The 26,153-nt window shown below is 46.2% G+C and overlaps 1 protein-coding gene and 1 long non-coding RNA gene across 4 annotated transcripts in view; one reads left to right on the plus strand and one right to left on the minus strand.

Moving 5' to 3' along the window:
- The window catches only part of TNR (tenascin R), a 410,417-nt gene that overhangs the window by 318,783 nt on the left and 65,481 nt on the right, over positions 1 to 26,153 (plus strand). The window contains exons 3-7 of one of the 3 annotated variants that reach the window (XM_040446717.1): positions 6,459 to 7,020; positions 9,518 to 9,994; positions 16,287 to 16,550; positions 19,848 to 19,963; positions 22,583 to 22,733. In XM_040446717.1, coding sequence (XP_040302651.1) covers positions 6,522 to 7,020; positions 9,518 to 9,994; positions 16,287 to 16,550; positions 19,848 to 19,963; positions 22,583 to 22,733 — 1,507 coding nt within the window. In that variant the 5' untranslated portion in view covers positions 6,459 to 6,521. Of the gene's footprint in view, positions 1 to 5,924; positions 7,021 to 9,517; positions 9,995 to 16,286; positions 16,551 to 19,847; positions 19,964 to 22,582; positions 22,734 to 26,153 lie in introns of those variants that run through there. The other 2 variants (XM_040446716.1, XM_040446718.1) reach the window with 2 other exon arrangements.
- On the minus strand, positions 7,027 to 9,578 carry LOC121011912 (uncharacterized). Its single transcript, XR_005781854.1, has 3 exons — positions 9,472 to 9,578; positions 8,548 to 8,628; positions 7,027 to 8,451 (listed from the first exon to the last, which is right to left on the minus strand). It is a non-coding gene; the product is annotated as an uncharacterized LOC121011912 (long non-coding RNA).

Raw genomic sequence — 26,153 nt, forward strand, 5'->3', positions numbered from 1 at the left:
TTTACAGAGGTCTGATGGATGGATGCCTCTTTCTGGTTGGCTGTTGCCCGAGCCATGCCTGTTGCTAAATATCTTGCCTCCTAAACCTCACCCCTCCCTTGTTTATAGGATTATTGTCCGGAATGGATACAACAATATAAGAAAAATGCTTAGCTTGGCGCCTGGGACATGCCCAATTAGCTGTTGGTTTTGTTATAGATTGGATGGCGTCCTACAAAGAATGTATGGTAAAGTTCTAACCCCCAGTACCTCAGAATGTGACCTTATTTGGAAATAGAGTCATGCAGACGTAGTTAAGATGGGGTCATAGGACAAATTAGGAGCGATGGGCTCCTAATACAGTATGACTGATGATGATCACGTGAGACACAGAGGAGAAGACAATGTGACAATGGAGGCAGAGATTGGAGTGACCCATCTAATCAAACCCGAGAATGCCAAGGACTACCAGCCATCACCGGAAGTGAGGACAGAGGCATGGGAGAGATGTTCCCTCAGAGCCCTCAGAAGGAACCAGTCATGATGATACCTTGATTTTGGACTTCCTCCAGTCTCCAGAACCGCAACACAATAAAGTTCTATAGTTTTAAGTTAGTCAGTTGCGGTGATCTGTGACCGCATCCCTAAGAAACGAGTATAGTTTTATAGTGAGTAGATGCCTCAAAGCCACATGAGACCATGAATTCATAAGGTAGCGGCAAAGAGAAGATCGTAATGTTCATTTTAGTTCACCCTCTCATGTGATGCTTGAAAGTCCATCTTCAGCATTCTCATTAAGTAGTCTTTTGGCTTGTGCCTAAATACCTCCAGTGACGGGGAACTCACTACCCGTAATGACAGCTCAGTAGTTCTGACGGTTAGAAAAATTATTCTTTATATGGAGCCCAAATCTGTTTCCTTGTAGATTACCCCAGTTGACGGAAACTACTTCCCTCGGACATTTTGCCATACAAAAGTCCAAACCTGGGGCGCCTGGGTGGCTCAGTCGGTTAAGCATCCGACTTCAGCTCGGGTCATGATCTCACGGTTCGTGGGTTTGAGCCCCGCATCGGGCTCTGTGCTGACAGCTCAGAGCCTGGAGCCTGCTTCGGATTCTGTGTCTCCCTCCCTCTCTGCCTCTCCCCTGCTTGCTCTCTCTCTCTCAAAAATAAACATTAAAAAAAAAAGTCCAAACTTTCAGCATTCAACAGCCTTTCAAATACTTACATCCACTGAGCAAGAACATTCACGTTCTTGTACATATCAGAGTTTTAGCAAACGCAACATCTTTTTGTGTGTGACAAGCTTCTGCTTTCTCTACCGGAAGAGTAATCCATTAAAATCTAGTTTAGTATCGTCTCCCGATGGGCTATTACGCTGCTGGAAAAACCAGTACCAAAATCTGTGCCTCAAAGCCAGAAGCTTATTTCTGTCTCACCTACTGCCCATCCACTCCGGGTCAGCAGGGGCACTGTGTGTGTTGTAGTCACTGAGGGGACCCAGACTGAGAAAACAGCCACCGTCTCGAACGCTGACAGCCACTAGGCGAGGGGGAGAGCTCTGGAGGGTCTCTCGTCAGCCACCAGCAATGAATGCACTAACCCGGAAGTGACACGCTTCACTTCCTCAGAGCTCAGGTGTCAGTTCTAGTGGCCTGGCCACACCAAGCCAAAAGGAGGCCAGAAAATGTAGTCCTACCACGTGTCTGGAAAGCCAGGCCAGAAATACTTGGCAAAGGGAGCTGACAATTATGCTACCCCTTCTGCGTAGCTGTCCCTGCTACCCCTGATTGGCTTGTATTTCCTGCAGCCTCCTCTGGGCGTTCTGTGTATTTGCTCGTCGTGGTAATGATGATATTACACTGTTTTGTGTTTCCATCTTCTCCACAAGGCTGAGAGTTTCTCAAGGATAGGGACCAGGTCACAAGAAGTGTTTGGTTGGGGATGAATTTTAGAAAAGTGACCCTATAGCCCCAGTAAAAAGCCAGAGCCCTAATAGTGGTTTACAAGGTCATATCTGGCCCCTACTACTTCTCGGACCTCACCTCCTCACCTCTGCTCCTTCCTTCTTCACTTGGCCACAATCGCACTGTCGCTCAGACTCACTGGTCCAGCTCCAGCCTCAGAGCCCTCACAGTCGCTGCTCCCTGTGTCTGGAATGCTGTTCCTCAGCCATTCACGTGGCTCACCACTCCACTTCTTTGAGGTCTCTGCTCAGCTGTCACCGTCTCAGAGAAGCCTTCCCTGACCATGCCCTGTAATATCAGCATGATTTCTCCTGCCCTGTTAGCTCCCTCGCCCCTCACCTTTTCTTTTTTCCCACAGCAGTGGAGTCTTACCACTTGCTGATACAAACACACCTCAAATGCATCTTACATTATCATTCATTAAATACCATATAATATGCATTCTATGATACATTGTATGTGATACACAGGTTCCCCTGCTATCTGAAAATAGAGCCTTCCTAGGAAAGCTCCCAGAAGCTGAAACGGCATAAAGTGAAAAAGCAGTTACCGTTAATTTCTATGGAAAAATTGGCGAGCATTCCCAGACCCCAAAAGTAACCTCTCTTAAGCTTTTCTAATACCTTATGACACATCTCACTAACGGATGCACGAAATACATTGAGATAAAGCACAGATGCCCACAGACACAGTCCCAAGCTCCAGCGGATTGATGCCTGGACGCCCAGCGTCATTCCGGGAAGGAGCTGGGCAGTGGCGCTCTCCCTGCTTGAGGTGCGCTCTGCCTCTGTGATGGCTCACTGCACAATCAACGCTGAACACTATTTTAGCTTGTTGCCTTATTTCCTAAAGGCGAAAATCCTTTTCAGAACTCTTCCCCAGTGCAAACTGCCAGGGTGGAAACTTTCAAAAAGCAAGAGATACGTGCACACAATTACTTTCACCGTATATCACCCCCAATGCACACGCCCCCCCCAATGCACACGCGCACACACACTCGTGCAAACACACTTGGATGCAAATTCTGTGAATGGAGGAAGCAGCATTTGGCAGGTACTCAATAAATATCTGTCAAATGAAGGAAAAAGGAACCAGTATACCTCCCAGGTCTTCACTGCTCTGGACCCACATGCCAAATTCCTCCCTGTGACAAGACTGAGTCCCTTCAACATCCTGGCCACCCCGAAGGGATCAGTGATCAGTGCAGTGCAGAGCCAAACAGCCCCTTGCTTCTCCTTTATTTTCTGTATTTTAACTCATTAAGCCTAAATTTAAAAGATTTTGGAACTTGCAAATAGCACAGTGTCGACTGACTCATAGCAAGTTTGGTTATTGACTAAGATCTTAAGTGTTTTTCACACATAAAGCCAAACTTTCTCTCCATAAATATTTTTGTAGTTGTTTTGGATCTAAGTGTAGGACCTGACATTTTTCCATCTTCATTTTCCTGTCACTTGCCTTCCTTTCCATTTATAACATCATCTCTTCTTTCACGTATTTATTGAGTGTCTACCGTGTGCAAAAAAGCTGTATTGAATGCAATGGGTGTTAGGTGGCAATTCTACAGTTTCCGGGGGTTGGGGGGGGGGAACTATTCAGCAACATCAACATGGATCAGACGGACCAACTCTAGTTCAGTAAGAGAGACAGCCTTCAGTGTACGAGTGAGCATCAATGACTGGTAGCAGAAGTGTTTCTGGGAAGCTTTGGGTGACAGGAGGGCACAAGTGGCACTCTAGGGGGGCACCGGCTGGAGCACCTGGAAATGGAAAGCAAGCAGCACCTCGAATTGAGAGCTTAGAAAGAGCTGACAGCAATGAGAGCGATTTGGTTCAGACGTGTCACTCCATCCATCCCCAAGGGTGATGTAGGTCATTTGGATGTGACCGGCGGAACACCGCCTCACACATGACTCCAAGGACCTCCCCGCTTCTATGAACAAGGGGGTGTTAAGTTGGGGCTTTCCTGCTGTCCATGAGTGGAGGAGACTTCTCACATGTTCCAGTGATTTCAGGGCAGTCCTTGGATTGGGGAAGAGTCAGAACAATTATTCTACTTGTCTGCAAACCACACTTATTTCAATGAATAATTAGCAATTATTTTAATGAATGCCAGGTACTAGGTAAGCATTATACAGATAATAACTCAACCATTACTGTAATTCCATAAGAGAGGTACTGCCATAATCCTCATTTTATTTTATTTAAGTGTATTTATGTGTTTTGAGAGAGAGAGAGAGAGTACCCGGGAGGGGCAGAGAGGGAGAGAGAGAGAATCCCAAGCAGGTTCTGCACCATCAGTGTGGAGCCCGACAGGGCTCAGACTCACGAACCGTGAGATCATGACCTGAGCCAAAACCAAGAGCCAGACACTTAACTAACTGAGCCACCCAGGTGCCCCAATCCCTGTTTTATACATGGAGAAACAGAGGCACAGAGGCTAAATGATCTACGTACAGCTAGAAACCAAAGGAGCTGGGTGTGAACCCAGACAGTCTGGCTCCAGTGCCTGTAGTCTTAACAGCTCTTTTCTGCTTCCTTTTCATACTGGAAACAGGGACAGGTTATGGTCGAATACATAACATCAAGGTGGCTGAGTAATGAGACATGGTTTTAAAATTTTTTTCAATGTTTATTGATTTTTGAGAGAGAGGGAGAGAGAGAGAGCAGGGTAGGGGCAGAGAGAGAGAAAGACACAGAATCTGAAGCAGGCTCCAGGCTCTGAGCTGTCAGCACAGAGCCCAACACGGGGCTCAAATCCATGAACCATGAGATCATGGCCTGAGCTGAAGTTGGACGCTTAACCAACTGAGCCACCCAGGCGCCCTGAGACATAGTTTTTATACTAGTCACTAATATAGATTACTCCTACCAAAATCAACCCTCAGACATTGTTCAGTTGAGAATAATGGATAGATGAGAATAGTGAATAACTTGAAGATAATAGAAGGAGATAAAATAACTTGGAGAATGATTCAACCCTTTGCTCACTGGTCATTTACTTATTAATTCATCTGTTTATTCACCCTTCCATGCATCCACTCATTCATTCAACAGCCACGTACTGAGCACTTTTGCTGCCCTAGGCGCATGTCAAACGCTGCAGAGAAGACGTGGTCTGACCGGAATGGATTTAGCAGTCCAGGTGGGGAGAAACAGGCAAAGGAAACCCAGGTCTAGTGTGAGAAATGCTGTCAGAGGGGCTCCGCGAGGAGAGTGGGGGTTCACTTCGCCTCACTGGGGGAACAGAGCAAGGGATAGGAGGGAACAGGCAAGAGAAGGCTTCACGGAGGAAGGAACCTTGGACCTGACCCTAGCAAAACTTTCTAATTTCAATATTCCTGGGAAGATCCTAGCGTGAACACAATTTCCAGCAGAGACAACAGATAATTGAACATGCTTCTCAAGGAATGAGATGGAGCACAGCAGTCAAGATCACAGCTTTTGGAGTCAGTCAGGCCCGTATTCAAATCTGACCTCTCCAGGCAGAGCTGCCTCCATTATGAGATGGGGACAGTCACCGGGCCCCTTCGTGGGGCTGCCTGCGGGCCAGGAAGATCCCATGCAGGATGCACAGCGCAGTCTGGACACCGCGCACAGTCAGATGGCATCAGCCATCCTTTGTGCCTTCTTCTCAGAGTCAGAGCCACCCTTACCCCGTCCCTCCGTCTTTAATCTTCTTAGAAGCTCTAACACTACCTTTAGAACCAAACTTTGTAAGCCTCTTTCCTCTTTTACATAGGGAATAAAAAAGAAATATAATTTCCGTAAAACTGATTTGCATTATAGTAAATTTATTGTTCTCTGTGGTTCTTGGTGACTAGGTAATCAGCAGAGGAGCTAATGCATTATTTTAGCAATTTAAACAGGACCTCGGAAGAAAGGCACCCTGTGGTCACAAAGCACCGGGACTAAACTAATGAGAAGATTAAAAGAAAGTTTGGCTCACACAGTCCCCGATAATCACAAATGTACCCTAGGATTATTAACAACCACAATTACCTGGAACTATATTATCTGCCTGGTTGGTTATTCGAAAGTCAACTTGTATTGAATACATGAGCTTAGAGGAGTTAATAAGTTATTTTGAAGTGGCTGGCGGGGACCCTTGCTAATAAACACGTGGGAAAATATGAGGATGCGCCTGAGGCTCCACGGTGCCCTTTGTCCTACTTCTCACTCAGACGTGAAAGAGGCTCTGAGCTCTCCTTGGAGGAACAGTCTGTCTGGCTGTCCTCACAGGTCCCCTTTGCTGGGACCACTTGCCCACCACAGGGGCCAGCCCCATACATTCTAGATAAGTCTTTTGGGAAATCAAGATGTCCTTCAGCAGAAGATCCCTCCCCCTCGGCGACAAAGCTCTGGGCTTTTTTTGACCCTGGTAGCCATTGTCCCTTCCCAGCCTCCCCATGGAAAATCTTAACTGCCTATTCTTTAGCTTTGTAGGATTGTGCCCAGCCGTGGCGCTTGGCACAGCTCTCAGGGGTCATCTTGTTCTGTGGTTTCTCTTGCAGATTCCCGCAGCTTGGTGCTGGGAGCTGCAGGCTGGTCTCGAACCCAGAGCTCTGGCCGAGAGGATGGGGGTAGACGGGGAGACGGTGGTCCTGAAGAACATGCTCATCGGGGTCAACCTGATCCTTCTGGGCTCCCTGCTCAAGCCTTCCGAGTGTCAGCTGGAGGTCACCACCGAGAGGGTCCAGAGACAGGCGGTGGAGGAGGAAGGAGGTGTTGCCAGTTACAACGCCTCTGGCAAAGAGCGGCCGGTGGTCTTCAACCACGTGTACAACATCAACGTGCCCCTGGACAGCCTCTGCTCCTCGGGGCTGGAGGCCTCGGCCGAGCAGGAGGTGAGTGCCGAAGACGAGGCATTGACAGAGTACACGGGCCAGACCTCAGACCACGAGAGCCAGGTCACCTTCACCCACAGGATCAACCTCCCCAAAAAGGCCTGCCCGTGCGCCGGCTCCGCCCGGGTGCTGCAGGAGCTGCTGAGCCGGATCGAGATGCTGGAAAGGGAGGTGTCGGTGCTGCGGGACCAGTGCAACAGCAACTGCTGCCCGGAAAGCGCGGCCACAGGTAGGATCTGGGGGCGCACGGGTGTCCGAAGGGGAGCAGAGGCACAGGGGGGACGGCGCACCCACGGAGGGAAAACTGCCCTCGTCTGCAGCTCTCTTTTCATATGTCCCGGTGATCTAAATGCGGTCCCTCCCTGGGGGATTCGGGGCAGGGACTCTCTCCACTGCTCAGCCGGTTTGAAATACATTAACCTGATTTTGGAGGGACGTGTCAGGTAATGGTACATCGGTTCAGCGCAGCAACTTCTGTGGCGAGCGGGGAATCTGATGTCTGTCTTCATTCATCTTTGGTTTTCTCAGGCTGTTGAACTGATACCTATCCATGTTAACCTCGGGACTAGAGAATGCAGGTTCTCTGTTCTCTCTGTCACAGCCTCTCTCCCATCTGAGTCAATGATAGTCTTTAAGGTCTCGGAGGACCTGTCCCCGTCTTCTCCGGCAAGATGGAGGTTTTGCCCCCCGCCCCCCGCAGACACACATGCAGGTGCACTTGCACACACACACACACACACACACACACACACACACACACACACACCTGCTCACACACAATCACAGAGCTCACTCCACGCCCCCAAAGGCTGAGTGTCCAAGAGATTTATTTACGTCTCGCCTCACCCACTCCCGACTAGAGACACGAATTTCTGACTTGACCTCTCTGGGAGAAGTCATTACATCTTCAGAGCCAGACTCCCTGAGTTCAAACCCTGGCTCTGCTACTTACTAGCTGGTGTTTAAGCAAGTTATGGAACTAACCCGTGCCTTCCTTCCCCACCTAACAATGCTGATTACGCTAGAATGGCAGGGGTTATTTAGTATAAGATTTGGGCTCTCCAGGTGAAAGCCTGCCTGCCGGTGAGCACCACGGAAGCAACAGTTATCAGCTGACCCTGAATATATAGAAATTGTGTCAGTTTCCTTCGTGCTCAGTCCTCTCATCCAGCAGGTATCGTAGACCCAGGCCATTCATTCTTTGATGAGAAGAGGGATTTGTCCTTACTGACTTGGGTTCTAGTTTTCACCTCTACAGGGTCTGATATGTCAAGGCCTTCACAGAGAAGAAGCAGGAGGCAGCAGGGATGACCTTTAATGGGGCTGGATGGCCCACGTGTCCAGAGGGTAGCAGACACATACCAAGATTAGGGGAGGCTTTCGAGTAGTGAAATATTCCACAGGTTTCCATACCTCTTTCGCCTCCCCAAAACTGAAACTGTAAATAAACAATTGTGAAGACGAGAAGAGAAAGTCCAGTTAGTTGTTCAGCCTCCCATTCTTCCTGTTCTTCAGTGAGAACTTTCAGACTACTTTGCCTTTTCAGCGGAGCTGAGGAATATGGGGAAGTCATAGGTGTTCATGAGCATGAACTCTGGGCAGCGTCTGAGTGGGCATTCTACCAGCCTCCCCTCAGGCTCCCCGGCAGACGTGGAAAAATCTACAAGCAAGAATTGTGTGAAACAATGTCAGTGTGGTGTCCCTTCAGACCATGGGGCTACGTAAAGTGGCAGAATTAAAAAAGGATATAACGTACTTGTCCCCAGAGCCAAGTGCAGAGAAGCATGCCAAGCAGGTACTGGGCTTGTGTTTGCTTAATTAGTTTATTTGATTCATGCTAGACAGATAAATCAACCACTGTAGTTAGAGTGTGGTAAAGGCTAGGACAGAGACATGCATAACATCCAAAAAGATCACAGTGAGCGGTAACTAAATGAGACTGGAGTTATGGGAAGCCTTAGAAGTTACCCTGGTGCTGAGTTGTGATAAATGAGCGGAGGTAGTTAGAGGCGGGGGGGGGGAGAAGAGGGAGCAAGATGGGTCTGTAGCACATATGACCCTGTGTCTCAGACTCAGCACTCAGCCTATATCCCTTGGGTCTCCATCAGTCCCCACAGCCAGCCCCTGGGCGTCTTTGTCACAGACTATCCTTGGTCTGAGGGAACCTCCTTGGCCAGCCCGAGAAGACGAGGGAAGAGTGTGAGCGTTTACACCACCCCAGGACAGCCCTTAAGCCATGATGAGGTTGACCTGCATCCGACCTGTGGCCGGAGCATCCTGAAGGATTAAACCCGGGTTATCCTCCCTACGACTCTGCCCGTTCACACAGGCTTGGGCTGTGGCTTGGCTCCTCCCTCCCTCATCTTCCTCTCTCCCTGACCAGTTTCTCCTGGGAGCACTTTCTCATAAGTCACCTTGACCTGAGTCCTCATCCGAGGACTACTTCTAGGAAACCCAAGCTAAGACACACTGAAGGTGAGCTCCTGAGGGATGAGGGGCCAGATCTCATTCATCCTTGCCCTCGGCATGGTGCGAGGCATGGGCAACCCAGACTGGGGGAAAATATTTATGCAACTGGTTATGTACCAAACTGGGTGAGGTTTCACTGTCAGCAACACTAATCTGACCAGAGAGCGAGAGGAGGTCTCTGCCTGCCACCCCCCCAACACGCACCACTTACCCGAGGTGCCGCTGCTGCCCTTTGACCTTCTCCTTGGCCGTTGCAGGACAACTGGACTATATCCCTCACTGCAGCGGCCATGGCAACTTCAGCCTCCAGTCCTGCGGCTGCATCTGCAATGAAGGCTGGTTCGGCAAGAACTGCTCTGAACCGTACTGCCCCCTGGACTGCTCCAGCCGGGGCGTGTGTGTGGACGGCCAGTGCATCTGTGACAGCGAGTACAGCGGGGGCGACTGCTCAGAGCTCCGGTGCCCAACGGACTGCAGCTCCCGGGGGCTCTGCGTGGACGGGGAGTGTGTCTGCGAAGAGCCTTACACGGGCAAGGACTGCAGCGAGCTGAGGTGCCCCGGGGACTGTTCGGGGAAGGGGATCTGCACCAATGGCACCTGTTTCTGCCAGGAGGGCTACGTGGGTGAGGACTGCAGCCAGCAGCGGTGTCTGAATGCCTGCAGCGGGCGAGGACACTGCCAGGAGGGGCTCTGCTTCTGTGAAGAGGGCTACCAGGGCCCTGACTGCTCGGCAGGTAGGAAGGGAGGTAGGAAGAGGAGCTGCATGGGGCGTTGGGCAAACTCACCGGAAGCGGGAAGAGAGACGGGAGGGACGGTGTATTTCATGCAAACTAATTCCCCGTTGGGCTGTGCTCATTTGCTTTACAAGAAAGCTGGTTTCTTGAGTCAGTCACAGTTGACGAGGCAGATTTAAGGGGGGAAAGGGCAGGCACCAAGAAAGTCAAGTTTGGCTGAAAGTTGGATCTTTCCCCTGCGACTGGAACGACAATGGTAATAATGGTGGCAGCATTGCACTGTCCTTGAGGCAGAAGAAAACAGAGGGCCACACCGTAGGACCGGCCACTCTCTAACTCAGGGGGTTTCCACGAGCTCCACCTGCCCCAAAATATCCCCTGACCTGTTGCCATATTCCAGGGACACGTCCTTCCCAATGCTACTGCACAGACTCACTAGGCACTCTGGTTATGTCAGAACTTACGTATTGCCAGCGGTTATTCGTTTATGAAATGATCTAGAGTCCACGTGGGAAAAAAAAGTCTTTACAGGCAAGGAATGAAATGCAAACAGGAATAAAGTCCTAACAGCATCAAGCAACAACTCACATTCTACCAATTAGTACAGAATATTAAAAGGCTGTGACTTGCTTTGTGCCAGATGACATTGAGCGAATTGGAACCAGCCCCATCTGTAGTCTTACCTCATGGAAGCTGATACAAAGGTGCTGTCCTGAAATGAACATCTAAATCCAGCAGTGGGAAAAATATTAATATCTCACGGGAGATAGTTCTTTTCACCTGAAAGCAGATTATTTTCATCATCTCACTTTTATTGCTCATCCTCTTCTAACTAAATCAGTGACTCTTGCTGACACATTTTGTTTTTGTAGCAGGTGAAGTGACTGATCTCGATCCTTTCCATTTACGATCAAATCCATAACAGTGGTTCCGATTGACCACTGGGAAGATTTAACAATGAAAATCGTAACAAATGTTTTTAAGCCTTCTGATGGACTGTCCCCTGGAAGGTCAACTTCAGTAGCTTTTTGTTCTTCAACATTGCCAGGGACCCCCACCCAGATAAACAGACTAGCCGGACAAGGTTCCCTGAGTTGTGACTTCAACTTAAATTCTCTCAAAAGATCAATGGCAGTAATGAAAAAACGAAAAACAAAAAAAAAAAACGAAAAAAGCAAGGCAAAGCAAGGCAATAACACACTGCTAAGGAAAGGAATCTTTCACGTTCCTTCATTTTTTTCCATATTCAATTATCTCATTTAGCCTCCCAATTTTGTTTACTGAACTATCTTTCTAAAAACACAAATAGCTGTTATACCAATTGTTCCAAAGGAAGATTCAAGCAGAAGTTAAGCCTCATCACTAAGTTAAGCCTTTGTTTAAATCCCACGTCGGTAGGTAGTCGCTGGGAAGGGGAGGGTGAAACATGGCCCTAGGTTCCATCCACAGGACGAGGCTCCACGAAGCCCCATCAGAGGATGCTAAGGGTTGGCTTGAGCCATTGCCATGGATGGCTATTCTGTGGCCCACAGGCTTCTCAACAGAGTAGATCTTTGCTGGGCTCTACATACCTGCCATGTTCTTGACCCTGCTTGTCTACAGAAATGGGTCAATTTGCAAACAAAATCTTAACCTGACCCTGGATCCAGACTGAATGGTAGATAAACCCACCTGGCCACTCATGGAAGACACAGCAGCTCCTGGCATAACCGCAGCTCGGTTGACTCCAAACCATGAACACATGTTACCTCCAATACGTTACCTTTGTGCTGTTTGAAGAAGACTTCCGGAGGCCCGGATGAATTACTTCACAGGTTCCCCAAGCATGTGAGGAAGGACAGTTGCATAACCTCCACCTGTTTCTATAGCAACCCTGGAGCCACCACTCGTTGCAGGAGGTGCTGCTCTCAATGCCTGCCTTTCAAACCAAACACTACAGGTCTCTTCCAGAGAAGTATCTAGGTCATTATCTAAAGTGCTACTTTGCTTGCTCTTTGTGAAAAGGCTGTGGGAGAGGGGGCTGTTTACCCACTGTTTGCCATTTCTGGCCAGATGCACACACCACAGCGTCACTGCTTACCTTGCCAGCAGGAGCGAGGACAGGAGAGAGAACAAGGAAGGTGAGCTCGTGGAGAGCCACAAAATATACCTCTGCAAGTGTCATTCTTTTCTCTTTGGCAAGGCCATGGCAAATAGCTGCCCACTGTGTGGGCTTTATCCTGAGCCCCCCCTAGACCACTAGAGCTTGGATACAATTGAATAGTGTCAACAAGGCCACTATATTTGACTCTGAGCCTTGATCTTTGCTCATAGCATGCCATGGGACAAAATCTCAACCTTTCTGCCTTTGTTCTCTGGCCGTGTAAAGATAATAGAACAAAAAATGCATGAATATGAGCACTCAAAACAGGCCGTAGAAAGAAGCTACACTGGGCTTCTCATGTTACAAATTTAAAAAGCAGCAGTCCAGAGAGACAGAAAGATTTTTCCAGAGCCAGACCGCTAATTAATGGCGGAGAAAGAATGAGAACCCTGGTCTCCTACCAACTTCTAGCACTCTTTAATCCTCTCCAGGCTGCTGACTAGAGCGGAATTGAAAAATAAAAATTTTAAGAGCCACATACATAAAGAAATAATCTTTTGATAGGAAAGCTGAGCCCTGTCAAATGAGTTTTTAAGGTGTTAGAGGTGGGGTAGAGAAGCACGTTAAACTATTTGTCCACGTCTGCCCCCAGTGAAGGAGGTTAGCACAGGATCTGTCCAGTGAGCTGGCCAAAACTCCCCATGAGTCAGCAGGATTAAAGAACCACCAGAGCAGGGACTTGAAACAATCCAGATTGCTGTTCCCTGGACTTCAGTCAGACCTGCGGAGATCCATCAACGTCAGCCTCTGCCTCTGCCTGCACTGCAGCCAGCCAACCTTTGGTACCTGAAATTACTCGCTCCTTGGAGCAAGACACTTCGTGGAACTAATTCCAACTGCTCTCACCACATATGTGCACAACTGAGGCAAGATCTAAAAAGCCAACGGCATGGAATCTTTGCGGATAAGCAACTCTGATTCTTCAAGCCACAGTTTATTCCTTTTTAATTGTCTGCTCTTCCCCCAAGTTTGAAGTCAGAATCCCAAAGAAAGTAAGACCACGAACATTTTGCTTCCATCCCAGACTCATTGAATCAAGGCATATGGCTGTTCTACAGTGTTTTTTAATAGCTCAATACCATTTCATTTTATGAGAATTACTGACATCCCAGTACACGGCTGCTATTGAGGCATAGAATGAATGGTGGTGGTCTTGGCTTCTTCCATTGAGCCACGGCCCCCAAGAGTACCTTCCACCACAAACAACACCATTGCTGCTTTCTCATCACAAGTGAAGGCAATGCTTACCACCAGGCTCAGGTCTCAAGATAAAAAACTTGCCAAGTTAAGCTGTCAAGATCAAAAATCCTTCTATACTCCCTTTTTACCTTAAAATCCCAAAATTCTCTGCTTGGATCATTATTCGCTTTATTTTCTGGGAGAATGAACCAAAAAGGAATACACTGACTCATCCCAAGCACTCTAGGAGTTATTGATGACCTGAAATTTGGAATGGCCATTTCTGTGACTATGACAGGAGAAGTCCCACTTAGGCAACTTGGAATCAGTTGTGTTGGATCGCAAGAGGCAAGCAGTAGAGAATCCTTTTTACAATAAGTTTCTTACCTCTAGGATAAGCACCAATCCAGAATTCATGTCCTAAAGAATAGTCTGAACTCTGCTTTACTGCAATTTACTTTAGATGGCTGTGTATAAATGAAAAAAGGCATCTGGCACAATCCGTAACCTGTCCTACAAATTGTAGGGGAAAGAACGCTAGGTACGGAAGATATGGGTTTGAGAACCAATTCTGACCCAACTCTTTGAATTTTTAGCAAGTCCCTTAACCTGGGTCTCAGTTTCTCCACTTATAAAGTTGGGATCGTTATATCTACCCAATCTACCTCATAAGGCTGCCATTAAAGGACTTCTTAACATTTCATTTAGATGGTGTGTCTGAACATGTTTTATAGACCGGGAAATGCTGGGCAAATGTAGAGTGATAATTGTTTACTGACTAAGAGGTTCTAGAACCATTATGCCTCATTCAAATCCTAGCTTCTGTGTTTGCTGATTGTGGGAGCCAGTTTCCTCATCTATAAAATAGGAGTGATAATAATATCTATCTCATAGTGTTGGTAAGAGAATGAAATGGGATAATCCAAGAATGGTTGGCATTGTGCCTGGGATACAATAAATGCTCAGTATAATCATGCAAAGCACTGACACATTCTATATATAAACCCATCTTGCCTTGGTCCAGGGGCTGGCGTGCATCACACAGGCTATCCCAAAGATCTCAGCACCCTTCAAAGCCTCAATAATGTCAGCATTAGAAATGATATGAGCTTATAAATGATCGTTTGAAGTTTAATTATTGAAATCTCATTTACATGTATTTGGTCTTATAAATGAAAAAAAAAACCCGAATGTTTATGATTTTTTTGTTTCAGTCAGCATTCGCCATCTTCAATCAGAGAGAGCTCTGCTTTCTAGGTGGTTTTATACAATGAATAGTTTGGGGAAAAAACAGTCAAAGCAAATGCCAAACACCACAAATATATGTTCCTAATTTCCATCCCATGAGTCTGAGTTAAAGGGCTAGTTATCTCTGCCTCTGCCGAGGAGCTGGGGGCACCTGTGTGAGCACAAGAGTGCTCCCCACTCACATGATCCTGTGAATGGCAGCTGGCTCAGCCCTGTGCTTTTGTGGAGGTGAAAGAGTGAGAACATTCAGAGGAGAGGCTCAAAGCCAACGGCAACTCATAAGCTAACTACAGTCTTCACTACATGTAAATTTATGAGTTAATTACAATGATTTAAATATATTTCCAATTTTTTTAAATTTAATCTCTGGGCAGGTCCCATGACAGGCACACCCCCCAATTGGGCTCAAAGGTTCAATTATTTAATACTCACACTAGTGGTGCGTCTTCACTTCCTAAGGGAACCATACATGAAAGACTATTTCAGTGAGGTTTATTTTTGGGTGATACTTTGAGTAACATTTGAGAAGTGGAACAAGAGAGAAAAAGCAAAGCCCTCAAGAATGCCTCTTTATCATCATCCCCAAGATCAAGGCTAATAAAAATTAGTTTAACACAAGTTACATTTCTTTCAAATCTTAAACAGTCTCTTTTTAAAAGGGAAAATAATACGATAAAGCATTTGAAGGCCTTCATAGGTCTATGGCACCCAGAACTTACTGTTTTGGCTTCTTATATTTTGTAAGATAACCAGGCATAAGCCTTTATTCCCACTTGCCAAATCAAATATTGGTTCCCAGGGTAATCTGGTGACATACACTTATTACACTACCAGAAACGTTGGCCAGCTGTGTGCTGTTAAATATGTAACAACTAACTCTCTAAGGGAAAAAATTAAAAACCTTGCTTTGTAGCATTTGCCAGTGTCCATGGTGGAAATACTCCTTCCACGGCCAATTTCAAAACACCAACATGACATACATCACTAAACATGGGGTCGGGAACAGTTTTGCAGTAGAATGCAATTATACAGTATCTCCACCAGAGAGGGACGACACATGTAAACCACCTCAAGGACGTAGATAAGAGTAAAACTTAGTGGAATAACTTGAAAGGGACGAGTTTTGAGTATTTACTACCTTGTCTTTAATACAGTTTACTTAATTGTAAATTTATAAAGTTTAATCTTTTTTAATTTAAAAAAAATTTTTTTTCAACGTTTATTTATTTTTTGGGACAGAGAGAGACAGAGCATGAACGGGGGAGGGGCATAGAGAGAGGGAGACACAGAATCGGAAACAGGTCCAGGCTCTGAGCCATCAGCCCAGAGCCTGACGCGGGGCTCGAACTCACAGACCGTGAGATCGTGACCTGGCTGAAGTTGGACGCTTAACCGACTGCGCCACCCAGGCGCCCCTAAAGTTTAATCTTTAACGATGGCTCTGTGTAACAGCTATCTTGAAAAACTCCTGAAAATCTGACATTCAACTTTCGCAAGCCAGCGAGAGCAGGCTCCAGCATACCACTCACTCAGGGCCCCGTGGAGATAGAAATACTGAGCACAGAAAAGACAACAAAAGGGAGTTACAAATCACTCAAGACCAGCGAGGGGAGTAGAACATACGGACAGGCATGTGGGGTGAGATGTGAGGAAGAGAGTTGAGTCCAGGATGGGGAAGGCAGTCCTCTGAGCTCATGCTATCTGTGTATTGCCTCCCGGTAGTTGCCCCTCCAGAGGACTTGCGAGTGGCTGGTATCAGCGACAGGTCCATTGAGCTGGAATGGGACGGGCCGATGGCAGTGACGGAATATGTGATCTCTTACCAGCCGACGGCCCTGGGGGGCCTCCAGCTCCAGCAGCGGGTACCTGGAGATTGGAGTGGTGTCACCATCACGGAGCTGGAGCCAGGTCTCACCTACAACATCAGCGTCTACGCTGTCATTAGCAACATCCTCAGCCTTCCCATCACTGCCAAGGTGGCCACCCGTACGTAACATTTCCCCATCCTACTTCATTTTTCTTTTCTCCTACATGAGATCATGGGCATTCATGATAGCAGTGTCTTTTCTAAATTCTTCGGGGATGCCTGCAATAATCATTGCTCTTGAGGAAAAGGGCTTCCAACAACGTGATCCACTTAGTAAAGGGTAAATCATTAAAAAGGCACTTCCGATTAAGAGAATTTCCAAATGCAGGCAGCTCCCATCAATTATAGAACCAAAAGGACAAAAACCAATTATTGAGTTCTGACTTGTTATAAGCTTGAGTCTGATTAGAAGTCAAAGAAAGTACGAGACTTATGCAGACTTTGAATCTAGTTAGGGATTCAAAACGAGGAGATATGAAATAGGACGTATAATAAGCAAGTGCTAAATGGTATGTTACAGATGGTAAGTGTATAGCAGAGTGGGGAAAAAAATCTTATTTAAAACCACACTGACAACACCCACTTCTCCTCAGAGAGAAGTGGCATAATTTCTTCATGGTCTTTTGTTTAGCAAAATAGAGTCCGTCTTGATTATAAAAGGTAAAGCTCCAGAGCATAGTTTAGAAAGATTCAGTGGAGAGAAAGAGAGGTGGAGACAGAGGCAGAGGCCAGCTAAACTGTTCTCCATAAGCAAGAGCCTTTCTTTTTTCTCCAGAACAGGGAGAAATTCCTATAGGTGCATATCTGTGTTTTACACGTATTTTATTTAAGCACAGAAAAATTTTAAAAGCTTGCATACCAAGTATTAACATTGGCTACATCAAAGAGGAGAAGAAGAAGGGGGAGGAGGAGGAGGAGGAGGAGGAGGAGAAACAAAGGCACTGTTATTTTTTTTTCTTTAGACACCTCTGATTTCTTAAATCATCTTTTCCAATACTGCTTCTTCAACTCTCAGACACCAGCTGGGTGACTTCCAATTCCATTCAATTCTGACGTCATCTACCTGGAGTTAGCGTCAGATCCCACAGGTTAGGGATTTGTATCTCACAGAACCACCCGGTCAGGTGCCAGTCACTGGTCCAAAGTTTTTCCCGGCACTTCTGATTAGCCCACAACAGTTTCCCGCAACCCTTCCTTGGGTTGGACAACTCCTTAGAAATTCACAGAACTCGGGAAAGTGCTTGACTTACCAGCACTGCTTTATTATAAAGGATACAACTCAGGAACAAGCAAATGAAGAGATGCATAGGGCAAGGGGTCGGGGGGGGGGGGGGGGGGGGGGCTTCCATGTGGCTTCCTGGCCACCTCGCCCTCCCAGCACCTCAGCATGTTCGCTGACCTGGAAACTCTCCCAACCCTGATATTTAGAGATTTTTGTGGAGGTTTCATTATGTAGGCACGATTGAATCGATCACCGGCCATTGGTAATTAACTCAGTCTCCAGTGCATCTCCCCCTGTTCCCTGGAGCTTGGAAGATGGGTTGAAGGTTCTGATCTTTTAAATCGTGACATGGCTTTTCTGGAAACCAGCTATCTAACTATCTCACAATCATACAAAAGATATTCTTATCGCTCTGGAGATTCCAAAAGTTTTAGGAGCTGTGTGCCAAGAATCAGGGACAAAGACCAAATGCTTTTTACTACGTTGCACAGAGATTTTAGAGGTAGCAGGAAACTGGAACAAGATAGTAACCATGAAACAGAAGCCCCTGGGTCAGTAAATGGGACCTATCACCAAATAAGGGATAAGAGATCTCAGTCTATTTTATGTAGGTCCCAAAGGACAAGATAGTATTTGGATAATAAATGCCATGGAAGTTCAGAGAAAGGAGAGGTCAAAGAGAAAAGAGAAGGTCTTGAAGGTTTCACGGACTTGAATCACACTCTGAAGGACAGGGACAGGCAGAGAGGAAAGAATGCAAGAAATCGTCCCATCCCCTTGCTTTGCAGGTGACAGAGATCTTGTTAGAATACTGGATTCCCCCTATGAATGCCGACTCTGTAAATATGCCTATAATTATCTCTGTTTATATTTGACCTTTTTTTTTTTTTTTTTAATCCCCCTGGTGCCTGAGAACCAGTTTTAAATATCTGCAATGATTGTGCAGAGAGGCAGGTCACCATCTGCCGCTTTTCCCACCTTGCTCCGGGATGAGTCACCACAGCAAGTGGCTGGCCCGACTCCCAGGCGTCTCCTCTCCGGTCCACGTGCACACACCGTGATGAGGTTTCCATCCCCCACGGCGTTTATTATGTCAATTCAGGGCATCCCCTCAGGCAAGCTCCCAGGTGACAAGGACAAAATCATGTAAACTCACCTGACGTGCCTTCGAGTGGGTTCAGAATCAGACCTGCCTTTCAACCCAGAAGCACCGAGGAAGCTTCCAAACAAGACGGATGAGAATCTGTCAGTTTTCCAATGGAATATCCCACGAGAGGCAAAGCTAAAATGGGAGCAGGCTCCCTGGAGAACTGAGAAAAGTCATGCTGCCGTATTTCAGGGCTGGTAATTGGAACTCCATTAGGACAGGCATAGCTCCACCTCACGGAACCTATGCATGCCCGTGCGTGTGTGCATGTGCGTGTGTGTGTGTGTGCGGCTGGGGGTCAGATAAGGGGCGATTAAAAAAGGAATTAAAAGCAAGATAAGTGAGGCAAAGGTGACTGAGGGAGCTAAGGGACAAATAATGAAGGAGAACCAGAGAAAAGAGGGAGACAGTGGAATGAGAGCCAAATTCCCAGTGTCCGCCATTGTCCTATGTGTGTGCCTCTGCTTTCCTTGTGTATGTGAAATGGAACTCTTAGACCATCCGAGACTTGGTGATGTGGGCTAAGCAGAATACTCAGACTGCCCGTCAGATGACCAAGAAAAGCGTTCTAGTCTTTATTCTGAAGTTGGCTTGCTCCACATCTTTAGCCAACCGTCTCTGTACCTCTCTTCCCGGGTGTGAAATGGGGACATTTTATTGCCTCTCAGGAATCCTTAGAGCCTCCAAAGGTAGTGTTCAAATTCTCTGAGAAAGGCATCATATTAAATACCAAGGTTTGCCACATTAGTAAGGAAAGGAAAGGGTGTCTTTGGTCACCTATTATGCAATAGAAAGCATTTAAAAAGTAGTTATTAGATGATGTTTGTTAAGCTCACTCAAGTATTCATTCACCAATACAGAGCGGCACCAGGGCCACGACAGAGCAGGCCAGTCCTGCACGTGGGACACACGGTGTTTGTCGTAAGATTGAGATTGCCCAGCAGACCCGTGGTGTGGAGGGATGGTACCCAGGCAAAGCCCCAAGTGATGCTCTCTGTCCCTGCCAGGGACAGCCATGACATGGTCACCCACATTGCTGTGTTCCAGATCTCTCTACCCCTCAAGGGCTACACTTCAAGACGATCACGGAGACCACTGTAGAGGTGCAATGGGAGCCCTTCTCATTCTCCTTCGATGGATGGGAGATCAGCTTCATTCCAAAGGTAACGCCCATCTGCCACACTGCTAACCAGCCTTATGTGGAGTATTCGTACCCTCAACTTGGAATCCGGGGCTTCAAGGAGGACACTGCCCAATACCTCTTTCCATGCCACTAAGGATACAAAGGGACTTTTGTGGTGTCTGGGCTCACAAAAGCATGGTGGGGACTGACTAGCAAGAGTGGCCCTGAGCCTACCAGCCTGGCCTTGGAAGACAGGATGTGGGAAGCAGCCACCAGGCCCCAGCTCTCTGCTCAGCTCTAGGGTTTGGCAAGCTATGATTTTAGCGAGTCTGAAAACCAAAGCTTCAAAACTGTGGGGCTTCTCTTTAGGACACAGGGAAAGCCAGACTGAACCCGTCACATAGCTTCATTCCATGCAGAAGATGCACCAAAAGTCAGCTTGTGTGGCCTCCGTCTCTGAAGGTCAGAGGCGTAACCCCAAAACACCTTTTGTAACATATTAACTGAGAAGATTTTTCCCTTAACCAAATTATGCTATTAGTTTTTGAGTTAAAAAGGTATCCTGGGGGCGCCTGGGTGGCGCAGTCGGTTAAGCGTCCGACTTCAGCCAGGTCACGATCTCGCGGTCCGGGAGTTCGAGCCCCGCGTCGGGCTCTGGGCTGATGGCTCAGAGCCTGGAGCCTGTTTCCGATTCTTTGTCTCCCTCTCTCTCTGCCCCTCGCCCGTTCATGCTCTGTCTCTCTCTGTCCCAAAAATAAACAAATGTTGGGGAAAAAAAAATTAAAAAAAAAAAAAAAAGGTATCCTGATTCCTTCCTATTCTTTGAAGTAAGTATTTTATTCTGTTCATCTAGAACAAACTTTTCCAAATTGCCAGAGGTGCCTGCCTAGTTCCGATTTTCCAGAATTTGTTGACCCGACTGATACCCTCCCTAACTGTAGCACTCGTGGGAGCATAATGTTCACTCAGGTGCCTTATCCCCATCTTCATCTTTCAATATCAAATAGCATTTTTTCAGTCATTCATCAGACTCAATGACAGATGACACAAATTTGGCTAACAAGCCAGAGATCTCACCATCATTTTACTTCAAAATTCTTCGAGGAATGGACTGCCGGAGCTACAAAAGGCCTCAAGTTCACAGAGTCACAAAGTCTGAGCCTTCATCCAGACCTGAGCTGTCAGCACAGAGCCAGACACAGGGCTTGAACCCATGAACCGGGAGATTATGACCTGAGCTACAGTCTGATGCTTAACTGACTGAGCCACCCAGGCGCCCCTACCTCTAGTTTGTTTATAGAGATTAAAACTCAGCAAACTTAAAGAACATTAGATAGCTGGTTGGTGGCAGGCTTAAAATAAGAACCCAGGTCTCCACTTCCTATCACAAGGTTCTGTCCACTAAATCAGGACTTTCCTTCTAGATGGATGTAGTTGTGTCACAGCAAGCTAAATATATCTGAACAGGCATTCTGTACAAATACCTTCTTATATGTCTTATCTGCATTAACATGGCCACTAAAGTATGTATGGTAGGCAGCTGGGTGTATAACAGGGCAGAGAGAATCCTATCACCCTGATCTGAGGCCGGAAAAGAAAACAAACCTGTGCTAGGTTTGCCTGTTTAATATCTAATACGTAAAATTCTAAATAAGACCTTGGCCAGGGCATGCCAAGATCAAACACATGGCCACAGAGAATAACTGTGTGATCCGCAGGTTGCCGCCACTGGCTGAGGGAGGAGGGGTGGGGAAGGGGCGGAGGGGCATGTGTCACATTGATTTATGGGTATGGCTATAAATTACATATAGGGCACTCCAGGGGGACATAAACAAAGTCCAAAGAATAGGGAAGAAAGGAAGTGACACAAAGAGTCTTCTTGTCCCCTCCATTTCCAGGGACACACATAGAAAATGCATAATAACAGACGCCAAGAGATAGGTAGATGATCCTGGACCCAACATCATCAGGTTCATCTTTCTCATTTCCTCATCCACCGACTTGTCTCTTTCCTCTCTTCTTTGTGTTACTCTTTGTTCCATGCTCTCTTTTTCTCTTCTTTGTACTTCATAGCTGGTTGTATCACTGACTCCTAACTCATCTGGGTGAAGGGAAAACTAGAGATTGACAGATTTGCATCCAGTGTAACACCATGAGAAACTGCAGATAGAGCAAAATGATAGTTCAGCTCATTCAATAACTGAAAATGTCTCAGTGTGAAAAATGTTGTGTATACGTGAAGATGTTCACAGACACACACACAGACACAAGTATACTCTTCTCAAGAGCCAAGGGCATGCTCATAATAATGCCAAAAAATCTGATGGATGTTAGCCGTAACCATCAAACATTGAATCTTTGGCAAGAGTAAATCAACATCACCTTATGACCAATTTGTACTGGCAAACTCAATAGACTAAGGAAAGGCCAAAGAAATGTTCTTGAAAATGGATTCTCCATTTGCCAAATCTCATAGAGTGATAGGATTCTTACTGAGTCTACCGGGACTTTTTCCTGGCCCCAGATATTCAGCTGTCAGCATCAAGAATAGATGTGGGCCCCGGTTTTAATTCACAATTTACCATCAATATTTCACACTTTTTCTCCCGGTGATTTTCTCTTCTGCTTTTTCTGCTTCTCCCTTCCTCCCACCCTCCAGAATAATGAAGGAGGGGTGATTGCACAGCTCCCCAGTGATGTAACATCCTTCAATCAGACAGGACTAAAGCCGGGGGAGGAATACATTGTCAATGTGGTGGCTCTGAAAGAGCAAGCCCGGAGCCCCCCTACCTCAGCCAGCGTCTCTACCGGTGAGTGCCTCCAAACCTTCTTCCTATGCCTATCCATTAGGTCACTCTGGAGAAAGGACTGCAGATCGCCCAAGAAGTAGAGAGACAGAGGGTGCCAGGTTTTCTCCCAGAGCTGAAGATGATTTGGGTACCTGGAGATAGAGCTACCCTACCAGATACTCAGCTGAACATCTTCCCTACTGCCAGTCCTTGCAAGCACAGAAATCTGGGAGCGTATTCTATGGGGGAAATTTTCTGTTAAGATTTCCAGTGTATTTCTTCTGATCTTAAAGAGGCCTCGTTTGCCACCCCCTAGTATCTTGAGCTTTGGAACCAGCAAGAACTAACTCACTCCTATCTATGGTGAGATCTGGAGAAAGTCATCCAACCCTTCCCAAACTTCCCATCATTTTCTAATGATGAACAACAATACCTCCTTCTTTGAGTTGATGTGAGAATTAAATCAGAAAAAGCACACAAAGTGATTAGCACTTTGTTGATGGCAGGTGAGTGTTCAATACCCAGTGTATACACATGTACTCAGAGAACACGTTTAGGAGTGAGAGCAGGCAGAAACAAATCATCCGAAACCAGGAAGCGTGGGTTGGGTCACTGTTTAAGGTGATGACTTAAGTTGATTATTATTTCATCCCCACAGTTAATCTTATGCAAGATCATTGTCTCTAGATTTGATTCAGTACCTGTGCCATATTTTGCCTTCTTGTTTTCTTAGCTAACAAAGGAAGGCCAACTTTAATACTGTAAATTAACAAATATGATGCATATGCATGTGCCCTTCCCAAGAACTTCTCAAAAGTTACAAATAGCATCTGGTATCATTTTTGGTTCTCATTTTATTGATGGGGGAGCTGAGACTCAAAAGTTAAGCATTTTCCCCTTTTAGTTAACAGAAACTGAGATAGGGGAATATTGGTACAGCTTTATTTTTCATAAACCCACACTGACACCTAAGAAAGCCAGTCATGAGTTTAGGACAAAGGCCAAGTTGGCCAGAAAAAGGAACCACAACACCATGTAATGAGACCATGTTTATGGACTGGTGATTCATACTTTGCTAATTAGATCCAAACTAAATAGCATCAGGTGCTGAGGCTTATGCTCAGTCTAGAAAACATTGGTTTTAAACTATTGTGGCATTAGATTATGTTCCATTAGAGCACTGGGGCTCCATGGCAGTGGCTCAGGGCAAGGACGAAGGGGAGATTTGAGCCTCTGATCACACCCACACCCAGGCCCAACACACCCTCCAACCAAGGCAGCGCCACGTGTTTTGTATTTTGTATAGTCATTTAAGATTTTGTTATTTAAGGGGCGCCTGGGTGGCGCAGTCGGTTAAGCGTCCGACTTCAGCCAGGTCACGATCTCGCGGTCTGTGAGTTCAAGCCCCGCGTCAGGCTCTGGGCTGATGGCTCAGAGCCTGGAGCCTGTTTCCGATTCTGTGTCACCCTCTCTCTCTGCCCCTCCCCCGTTCATGCTCTGTCTCTCTCTGTCCCAAAAATAAATTAAAAACGTTGGAAAAAAAAATTTTTTTTAAAAAAAGATTTTGTTATTTAAGAGAAAAGAGTATTATTTCCCCAACAAAGGCTTTAAAACTACTGTTCTACTGCAAACATGTTTTAGAAGAAACTACTCCATAGCCACAAAACCTAAAAGTACTCTGTAGAAATTTCTTCAGACGCCAGTGACTAGAGATTTTCCACAACTCTATCCCAAAGGTGATGCTGGAACCTGACATTTCATGACATGTGCTCTTCCTCTGGGATGGAAAGTTTCAGGTCCCCCAGTCATTCCTGTGAACTGATATGAAGCAATCATTAGTGGAAAACAAAAGCCTAGACAAAGAAGATGGTTCAGAAGAGGGCAGAGAAGAGCATTACAGCTGTAGAAAGTTGTTCCTCCACACTTGGGGAAGATAGTCTAACCCTGCCTCAGTCTTCTACTCAAACCACATTTTTGCAAAATTTGCCATATTTTTTGGCTTGGAAGTTCCCTAAGATTCAAATTCCAGATTTAAAAATCTGTGGTAACATTAGGCAGATTTTTTTTTTTTCAATTAAGAAAAATGTCCTAGTTAATAGCTTGGCATTGTGTACCGAGTCATGAGGAAATGGAAAGAAAAATATTTATTCCAGTTTACTTTTTGAGTAGAACATGTGTTTGTTCAGAAATTAGGACTTAATTGAAAGCAAGCTGATACCAACTTGACTGGAATCGAGACACCACTACTAAGTGGCCAACAGAAGGGCAGAATCCAAGAGTGGCTACAGAAGAGATGACTGTCTCCAAACCCTGTCTGCTGTTTTCAGGAAACGATTATTTAATTATTTCCTTCTGCTAAGGTCTGACCTACACCAACCCCCTCCTGTGAAGTTCTGAGTCCTCATAGACACTCAGACTGGCTTCTCTTCCAGGCAGGCCCTCTGGGGAATGCAAATTATAAGACCTCCTGCAGCTAGAGCCAGATTTGTGCTGCAGATCATACACTAATATGGACAATCCACTCCGATTAGGGTCTTGGAGATTTAAAGAGTTGGAGGACCAAAGCCTTACATGGTCATCGGAGTCTCTGTGACATCTTCTTTTCTTTTTTCTCAAGAAGCTCCAGCTCTTTGAAATGCTTCCCCTTCTTTCACATGGACACAGAGAATATTCACTCATTCCTTTTACTCAACATCCATTTCCTGAGTATCTATGTTTCAGGTTTCAGGCTTTATGCTTATACAGCAGCTAGAAGACCATTTCTCCCATTTCACTATTAAATTAAATTTAAAGGGTCCAAGTTACCTGAAACCATTAAGTTCAGCATGCTGAAAACATCTGGATGTGTTCTGTTAAATCATTATTACCCCAAATATGAAAAACAGAACTTCATTTGAACTCCAAGCCAGGTGGTACAAAATGGCTGGGTGATTTTCATTTTGGTGGATGCTAAGCCAAAAATCCTAAGCTGGTTAATAGAGAACAGGACTGGGCTAGACCCAGAAAGAGGGTGGAGTGACCAGGGAAATGTCCTGATTGAGAAGCCCAGAGTCAGACTGAGTCCATCCTGAGGGAGACGCTCCATTTTGGAGACAGTGGGAGGTGGTCCAGTGTGGACTGGTTTAAAAAAAACAGTCCTAGTCAAGACTCTCTGGGAACAAGAAAGAAAAACTTTCTTATACTATCTAAAGCAAAAAAGAATATTTACTGGAAGCACAAAGAGTATCTTCTAAAACCCTAGGACCAGAATGCATCTGGGTGTCATAAAAAAACGAGAACCAGAAAATGGAAAGTCAGATTCAGGTTACTCTCTCTGTCTTTCTAGAAGCTCCACACAGTCACTCATTTCTGCTTCTCTATGTATATTTGTTCCTAAAATTCTGCACCAATTCCAGTGTGTGTGTGTGTGTGTGTGTGTGTGTGTGTGTGTGTGTGTGTGTG

This window comes from Herpailurus yagouaroundi, unplaced genomic scaffold (assembly GCF_014898765.1).
Source record: "Herpailurus yagouaroundi ecotype Mexico unplaced genomic scaffold, PumYag 195, whole genome shotgun sequence".
Classification (NCBI taxonomy): Eukaryota; Metazoa; Chordata; class Mammalia; order Carnivora; family Felidae; genus Herpailurus; species Herpailurus yagouaroundi.